At 42.5% G+C, this 9,021-nt stretch overlaps 1 protein-coding gene across 1 annotated transcript; it reads right to left on the reverse strand.

Moving 5' to 3' along the window:
* Positions 1-4,406: 4,406 nt before the first annotated feature.
* Positions 4,407-8,643, reverse strand: LOC129773693 (uncharacterized). Its single transcript, XM_055777338.1, has 2 exons — positions 4,615-8,643; positions 4,407-4,559 (listed from the first exon to the last, which is right to left on the reverse strand). Exons 1-2 carry the CDS (start codon positions 8,641-8,643, stop codon positions 4,407-4,409), a joined length of 4,182 nt encoding a protein of 1,393 aa, XP_055633313.1.
* Positions 8,644-9,021: the final 378 nt, after the last annotated feature.

Consider the following 9,021-nt stretch of genomic DNA (forward strand, 5'->3'; position numbering starts at 1 on the left):
TTTGGATTTGGTAAAGGTATAACGATCTCAGTCTTCCACACACTAGGGATGGTGCCACGCATCCATATGTCATTAAATGCTTGCAACGGCAAGCATTTCGCCGTGATTGAGGAGTGCTTTAGCATGGGGTAGCCAATATCGTCTATGTCATATGCCTGACCTTTTTCACTCTGCTTTCAGTCTGTGTCCAATCAATTCGATTCGAGGTTTCATTCCAACCTGGGAAGATTCCAGCTTCTTTCAGGGAAGTGATGGAAATTTTTTTTTCCTTATTGCACCATGCGATATACCGTAACTTCCGGCATTGGGAGCATCAGCAACAGGATCGTCATTCTGCAGAAGGGAGTAGGGATTGTCCTGTGTCGTTAGTACGAGATTCTTAAGCATTTCTGCATAAGTCCGCTTGGAACGTTTCTTTAAGGAACACTTGATTTTGTTTGTACCTGGGCATTGGATAAGATCATGAGAAGCCTCGCCGCAATGAAGACACTTGCGCTCTTTCATGCAAGGAGTCTCATCTTGGCTCCCTCCACAATCTGCACAACGTTTCTTATGGCAACAGTAGGCGGCCGTGTGATCGAGTTGCATACATTTGTTGCATTTCATTAACCGGGATACAAACAACCGAACAGAAAAACAAAGAAAAAAAAGTCACAGGAGGGTTGTGTCCGAGACACGACCGCATAGTTGACGTAGGATTCCGTTAGGCTATATGTTGATATTGGATATGTTTGAAGAATTACATCGTTAAACTCTTTGATAATGATTTTGTGGTCTCCTGAAAAGGGCCGTTTTTTTTTGGTTGTTGGGTATTGTTTGTTCACTCCACCACTCCAGTCATTAGATGGTGCGAATCAGATAAAAGATACCGAATTGGAACGAGATATATAAAAACCGCACTCTGTGATCCTAGACGAGATGCCTCCTGTTATGTATGGAAAAATAAAACACAAAATGAAAGCAACAAAACAGACAGCTCAAACCAAACGACCCTCTCTCAAGTGGGAACACACTGTGGTTTTTATTTATGAAAATTGAAACAAATCGTTTCATATATCAAGTCATTTTCAGCACAACTGCTACCATATAAAATTTTACACTTGCACTTGTGCTATTTTTTCACAATACACGATCGGTCATTGATATGAAATTTCACGAAGCAACCAACATTAAAGTTGCAAATAAAATTTTTTTTTTGCTAGAATTAATAGTATCACTCACCTCACTTGCAATATAAAAATGCCCCCGACTTTCATATACTTGCAATGCCGATTCTCCCAGGCAGCTTGGTTTTGATGTCTCTGTTAGGGAATACATTTCAGTTGGGAAAAAAGGTTCCCCCTACTTTTATGTATTTGCTCATTCTTTATGTGGACACCGACTGGACAACATCGTTACTGGACGAGCTGGACGGCGAGGGATCGAGCGCCTTTCTCAAGGCAATGAGGGTGGAGGTGTAGGGCAGGAGTTAGAAAAGAGTTTTCCAAGGGCCTTTCTCAAGGCTAGAGACGAATGAACTGAAATGTTTAATGTCTTTATAATACAAAATCATTCCATACCATTCCATTCCATGTGCAAATACATGCCGAATTCCCCCATGCAGCTTGGTTTTGATGTCTCTGTTAGGGACCCGCCACATGTGTCGTCAATTTCGACCAATCAGAAGTGGATAGGGGTAATAGTGGATTCCGACCAAATTAGGATAGGGGTTGAGATTTTTCAATTGTTCAATTGTTAGTTTCATGACATATATCATTTTCTTCAATATAAAAAATTGTTATGGAGTATCGAAATCGATTGACACAAAAATTTCATCAATCCATCATGAAATGACTGAGCAATAAGCGTTTGAAATTAGACAATTTTCACGATGTGCTCGATTTTCGATTTTCAATTTGTACCCCAATATGTTCCCGAAAGTCGTAATCCTACATCAAAAGTGCACATATAGAAACGAAGTTTGGAAGGGCGGAACCCTCAAAAGTCACGCGCAAAGAGTTTGTTCGATTGAGAACTTTTTTGTCACAGATTTTAGATCGGAATATTTCTTTCATGTAATGGAAATATTGCCGGAGTGGTTATTCGCCCGATTGAGAAATAACAGACTTTCTACCGCTTCCACAAGAAATTCAAACTGCTTGCAATTCGTCACACGCACTCTGAAAATTTAAAATAAATTGAATATTTAATGAACATACAATAACATCACTATCGATTATTTACGGCCAAAAACGATGTTTACTGTTACACTTTCATTTTTTTATTTGTTTTCATGCGCTGTCGACACCTCAAAACATATCAACGATTGTCACGAAGAAATCCCAGTTCATGTGACAATCGTCACGTAGATTGATAGTCGTATTCCCGGTGAGAGTTCATTCAAGTGATATTTCTCATGGCATCCGTCCGGTGGAATCGCGTGACATATGTGACAATTGTATCTCATCTTACAAGCCACGCAGAATCTGGTCGATTGTTGACTTCGGAATATTGAGATCAGTCACAATTTTACGTACAGAGTGTTGTGATTTTAGTCGAGTTCGTTCCCTGGCGAACTTTCCGATTTTTGCTGAGCGGCTTCTGTTAGTTTTTTTCCGGTCACCCAACGAGGAAGTCTAGCGATTCCTCTTAATGGTTCGATAAACAAAAAATTTAAGTGGGTTATGTCTATGATATAACCGCAAGGTTCACGTGGAACTACCTTAGCTTAGCAATCATTCGTTTGTATTGATTAAATTCTTGATTGAATGAAACAGTTTCCAAATTCAATTGAGTTCAATATATTTGCTCTGTGAGTGAAAAAAATGAACAAATGCCGTGTAAAGTCAATTCATTTATTGTGATTGATTGTTTTTCGTTACAAGTAAATTTAATGACGGACCTTTTACGTTTGGTATGATGACTAGTGTTGGCGCGTTCCTCAGCGCCAAGGCAGTGGACTGTAAAGCGGAAAGAACGTTTCAACTGTGTGGAAATTAACTCTTTCTTCCGCCTTGAGAAAGGCAGGTATTGGTTTCCACAGCAGTCTACTAGCCAGATATCGATGGTGCGAAGGTTTATTCGGAAGGCAAGAGTGCACTTGGAAGTCAAACACTTTTCTTCTAACTAGTGGTTTATTTGACGATGTTACAATATAACGTGTAAAAACCGAATGAATAAGCTCTCGACCGCCACCTCTTTTTATGTAGTTGTGAACGGGTAGCGTTAGCGATGAATATTGGTTCGTCGGTGCATGGTGATGTCGGTGATGCATGTCCCGCGCATGCGCTCAATGCGTGCAACGATGACGTCATTCCGGAGCGGTCGAGTCGGGCGCGAACATACTCCCGCCAGGCTACAAAGAACTCACTGAATCTGCTGCATTGTCGTCAATGGGAAGGACAGATAATTTCGATACTGCTCTTCTATACACCGAATCTCCTATCTTGACATCTACTGCTCTTACTAGTTCATCGGGACCCGGATAGGTTTCCAACATTGCGGTGGTATATCTCTTTGTTCAAGCAACACGATCATACCAGGACGAATATTTGGCTGCTTCGTACGGTTTTTACCTCTCGGCTGCAAACTCAACAAATAATCATGGCTCCATTGTCTCCAAAACTGTTCACGTAAGTGCTGAAGAAATTGCCATCTCGATAATCGATTCGTTGGTAGTTCGTTGTAACTAGGCTCCGGTGTCGCAATCAGGGGACGACCTATTAAGAAATGACCTGGCGTAAGAATATCAGCATCGGGTACTGCAGATGTTGTGCATAAAGGACGGGAATTCATAACTGCCTCTACTTGGGTGAGAACGGTGGTATACTCTTCAAATGTCAGATTTGCAGTTTTCAATATCCTTTTAAGATGGTATTTGGCAATCTTGACAGCACTTTCCCAGAGCCCGCCAAAATTTGGCGCTTCTGGAGGAATGAAATTCCAGGAGATTTCCTTTGGTAGACAGAAACATTCAATTTCGTGTACAACTTCTCGGTTTCTGAACCGATGATACAATTCATTTAGCTCGGATTTGGCCCCTCTAAAGTTGGCTCCGTTGTCTGAAAATATTTCTCGGCAAAGGCCCCGTCGGCTCACAAATCGCTGCAATGTTGCTAAAAAAGCAGCTGTTGACATATCAGATACCAATTCTAGATGAACCGCCTTAGTTGACATGCATATAAAGACAGCTATAAATGCTTTGACAATCTTTGGTTTATGTTGGCCTTCTTTGACAAACACAGGCCCGGCATAATCGATTCCAACTCTTTCAAACGGATAAGCGGGTGTAACTCGGCAAGACGGCAAATTTCCCATCAACTGACTGGAACCTTTAGGTTTTGATCTAAAACAGGTGACGCAATTTCGTGTAATCTTCCGAACGCTGGATCTTCCATCTATTAGCCAGAACTGCATACGAAGAGCTGCTAGTAATGCTGTTGGTCCGATATGTAGGTGTTCTTCATGATACATGCGGATAATTTGATCGGTAATTGGATGTTTAGGGAGCAAATACGGATGCTTGCTGTTAAAAGATAACTGGGAGTTTTGAAGCCTTCCTCCAACGCGCAACACTCCATCTATGTAAATAGGATTAAGAGCGGATAATTTCCTACTGGGTTCTCCAGCTCGTACTCGTTGAATTTCATCAGCAAAAACGTCTTGTTGTATGATCTGCACTATCAAGTGAGAGGCTGAACGGAGTTCTTGAATGGTGGGATGATTTTTCAGAACTCGTTCCGTACATGATTTAAGCTGGCAATTGCGGATGAATCGCTGCACAAATGCGAGTACCCGCTGCAGTTTCCTGAAGGAGCTAAACTTTGAAAATATCGGCAACTTCTCGTTGTTGATTACTGGCACGACTATGACAGTTGTCTGCTTGATATCCGGAATTTCATTTTCAGGAATGTCTTCAGAGGTTTCTGATTGATACTCGAGGATGCTAAGGTATTTTGGGCCAGTCCACCAAAGTTCGTTAGTACTGAGAGCCTTTGGAAACTGTCCTCTGGAGATCAAATCGGCGGGGTTTTGTTTGGATTTCACATACTTCCATGCATAAGTTTCGGTATTTTTCAATATTTCTGCCACGCGATTACGTACAAACACTTCTAAAACTGATAGTGGCTTCTGAAGCCAAGCTAACACCACTTGGCTGTCACACCATAGAACCACTTGTTTGACCTCCAACTGTAGAGATTTCAGCACTTTCACTATTAAACGCGAGAGAAGGCGAGCGCCAAGCAATTCCTTGCGGGGAATACTCATTTCACCCATTGGGCATACCTTGGATTTACTGCACAACATATTAAGGCGGATTGTACCATCTGCTAGGATGCATCGAATGTATATTACTGCTCCGTATGCAGCATTTGAAGCGTCGGAAAACCCATGAATTTCCACGACAGCAGCACTTACAATCATGGTATATCTGGGAATTTTTATTTCGCTCACTGATGCTAAAGCCTCACGAAAATGTAACCAGGATTCCAGTAGCTCGTTCTCCAAAGGTGCGTCCCATGGGAGACCAAATTTCCAAATTTTCTGCATAATCATCTTGGCGAAAACGGTGACTGGTGTTAGAAGTCCCAGAGGATCGAAAAGTTTACCAATGTCGGACAATACCGAGCGCTTGGTCGGGTTACGATTGTCACTGTTTACACTAAAAACAAACACGTCTTGTTCTGGACTCCATATCATCCCTAAAGTATTTATAACAACTGATGTATTGTCCAAATGCACTAACTTTTCTCGGTCCGGTTCCGGTATGTCATTTAAAATTTCAGCACTATTCGAACTCCATTTATGAACTGGAAATCCACCTTTCATCAGCAGTCCTCGAATTTGGTTGCGGGTGACAAGCGCTTCGTTAATTGAATTCGCACCCGAAATAACGTCATCAACATAGCAATCTTGGCGGACGATTTGTGCGCCGAGTGGAAATGAATCATTTTCGTCCTCGCAAAGCTGCATCAAACATCTGGTCGCTAAGAATGGTGCGGCAGCCGTGCCGTACGTCACTGTAGTAAGTTCCAGTATACGAAGAGGGTCATCTTGATGAGAACGCCAGAATATTCTTTGGAGGCGTGTCTGGTTTGGATTGATTCGGATCTGACGATACATTTTTGAAATGTCGGCTGTGAAAACGAAACGATGTTTCCTGAATCGTAGCAGGATACTGAAAATATCGCTTTGAAGTATTCCTCCTACTTGAAGGACGTCATTTAGTGATTTGTCACTCGGTGATGCTTTAGACGATGCATCAAACACTACTCGCAGTTTTGTTGTTGAACTCGATGGGCGCAGAATAGCTTGATGCGGAATATAATACGTGCCCTTGTCGAGTGAACAATTGGATTCCTTTATTTCTCGACAGTGTCCCATAGATTCATATTCTTTGATAAATTGCTGATACTGTTGCTTCAGTTCCGGATTTCTCGCAAGTCTTCTTTCCAGCGAAAGGAAGCGTCGCATGGCCAGTGTTCGATTGTTACCTATGTCTTGAATTGATTCTCGCAAAGGTAAACTTACCACATATCTTCCTGTAATATCTCGATAATGGGTTGTTTGGAATATTTTCTCGCACTCTTCTTGTTCAGTAGATTGTGAAGCTTCATGAATTTCTTCCAACTCCCAAAACTGGCGTAGAACTTCGGAGATTGAATCATTTGCAACGGCTAAACAATGTTGAGAGTCGCCATCGTCGATGCTACCAGCAACTACCCATCCAAGATGTGTTTCTATCAATTCAGGCAAGTTGTTTCCTAGCTGAACACGGCCCGTCTTCAACAATTGTAAAAATTGTGAGACGCCAATTAGCATATCGATGGGAGCCGGGTTGTTGAAGTTCGGATCTGCGATGGGTATACTGTTATCAATTGGCCATGATGATACTTGTATATGCGTTGCTGGAATTGATCCCGTTATGTTAGGAACCACTAAACATTCAAAATTGGTGGAATAGTCGGAGTGCATCGATTCTACTTCCACCATCACTGTTTCTTTGGCGTACGTTTTGGTCCCACCAATTCCGGCTATGGGCTTGTACACTGGCCGTCGTGTGACGGACAAACGATCGATTAACGACTTGGATATAAAATTCACTTGTGATCCGCTATCCAGCAACACTCTGCAAGGCGTTGTGTATCCACAATTATCTCTGACCCGCACCATAGCAGTCATTAACATCACAGTTGTAGTAGCTCTGTGACAATTACAAGATACAACCGTATTGGTGACTGGCTCGCAGACGGTAAACTTCTCTGGGGTGCTGGAACATGGTTGTTCTTCCATTTTGTGGCTGAAAGAATGGTCTTCTGTAGTAGACGATTCCTGATGCAAAAGTGTGTGATGTTTACGGTGACATCGAGCGCATGTTTTCTTCGATGAACATTCTAGGGATCTATGCCCAGGACGGAGACAATTAAAACAGATTTTCAATTCCTTCACCTTTGCGTTACGCTGGATCGGTGATAGCTTATGAAACTCCGGACACTCAAAATGGCGGTGGCTCTCGTTACATATTTCACAGGAACCTACGGAAGTTGCAGCTGTTGCTGTGTATGATTTCTGGTTCGACGGCCTGAAGCTCGTATACTGCTTAGACTGCGCCTCCTTTGATGTAACCTGGAATCGATTCTGGAACCTTTCCAAAACTTGACATTCGCTGCGAAGGAAGGATACGGTGTCTTGAATATTTGGTAATTTAGCATGCTGTTGGTTCCTCTCCCAAAGTTGAAGTGTTTGGCTATCTAATCTCGACGTAAGAATTTTCACCAAAATGAGGCCTGAAAGCTCATCCACTTTCAGCCCCTGATACTCGAGTCCGCCAACATGGCGATTGAAAGATTTAACTAATTCGAGTAAATCCTTAAAATTTCGCTTAGTTATTGGCTTTAAATCAAGCAATCCGTCGAGATGTGTGTCGACGATCACTCTTGGATTCTCATATTGATCGATGAGTTGCTGCCATGTTTGTTGAAAATTGTTGTCTGTAATTATCTTTGCTGTAATCCAGCCCGCTGCATCGTCTATTAGAGCCTTGTCGAGATGGTGCAGTTTAACTGCATCGGAATCTCCACTGCGAGCGAAAATATCCTCAAACATCGTGCGGAACTTCGGCCAGTTCTCCACTCTGCCGTCGAAAGTTGGCACAGGTGCTCTTATTGGTTGTTGAACAATCACAGTTTGATTTGAATTTTCTGTTCTGGAATTCATGGCAGGCGAAAATATATCGGTGAGTTGCTCCAACAAAGCGAGTGTGTTCGTGTGAAGCGCGTCAAATTGATCTAATTTTTCTTCCTCCTCCTCGATGTCAGATGAAACGGTCAATGTTTGTATTTCGCGATGAATGTCTGTGAACTCCTTATAATGGAGCTCCAGTTTCTTCGCAAACACTTTCAGTAATGATGGGTTTATCTTCTGTGGCTCATCTTCGGCTTCCTCAAGATGACGGTTAATCACATTCACTTTTCTGCTGATCTGTTGACGCTGGTAGCATAAATTTTCTCTGGTGTTCACTGTTTCCTTCTTCTTTGGTGTGGCAGCTTCCATCTGCTGGAGCTGATTGCACAAGGATTCTCTGGGATCTTCCTTCTTCGATGGTGTGGCGGCTTCTTTATCCGAAACTTGGTCGGATTTCGGTGTGTGTCGTACTCTCGGCATTCTCAACGTTTTCTTTTCACACTTCTCACTCGATACGCGTTTCCGGACTACTTTTCCCTAGCAGACTTCCGTTCACAACACTCTCACCGGATAACCAATTCGCATAAGCACTCTGATTCGATATCCGGTTCGAAGGACCATATGTTGGCGCGTTCCTCAGCGCCAAGGCAGTGGACTGTAAAGCGGAAAGAACGTTTCAACTGTGTGGAAATTAACTCTTTCTTCCGCCTTGAGAAAGGCAGGTATTGGTTTCCACAGCAGTCTTCTAGCCAGATATCGATGGTGCGAAGGTTTATTCGGAAGGCAAGAGTGCACTTGGAAGTCAAACACTTTTCTTCTAACTAGTGGTTTATTTGACGATGTTACAATATAACGTGT

The sequence above is a fragment of the Toxorhynchites rutilus genome, chromosome 3 (assembly GCF_029784135.1).
Source record: "Toxorhynchites rutilus septentrionalis strain SRP chromosome 3, ASM2978413v1, whole genome shotgun sequence".
Classification (NCBI taxonomy): domain Eukaryota; kingdom Metazoa; phylum Arthropoda; class Insecta; order Diptera; family Culicidae; genus Toxorhynchites; species Toxorhynchites rutilus.

Excerpts from the sequence above, each read along its gene's own strand:
- LOC129773693 (XM_055777338.1), bottom strand. The coding sequence starts at position 8,643 with ATGCCGAGAGTACGACACACACCGAAATCCGACCAAGTTTCGGATAAA. Across the intron at positions 4,560-4,614 it reads TTGCTGATGAAATTCAACGA|ATGGAGTGTTGCGCGTTGGA; the intron begins GTACGAGCTGGA and ends CTATTTACATAG.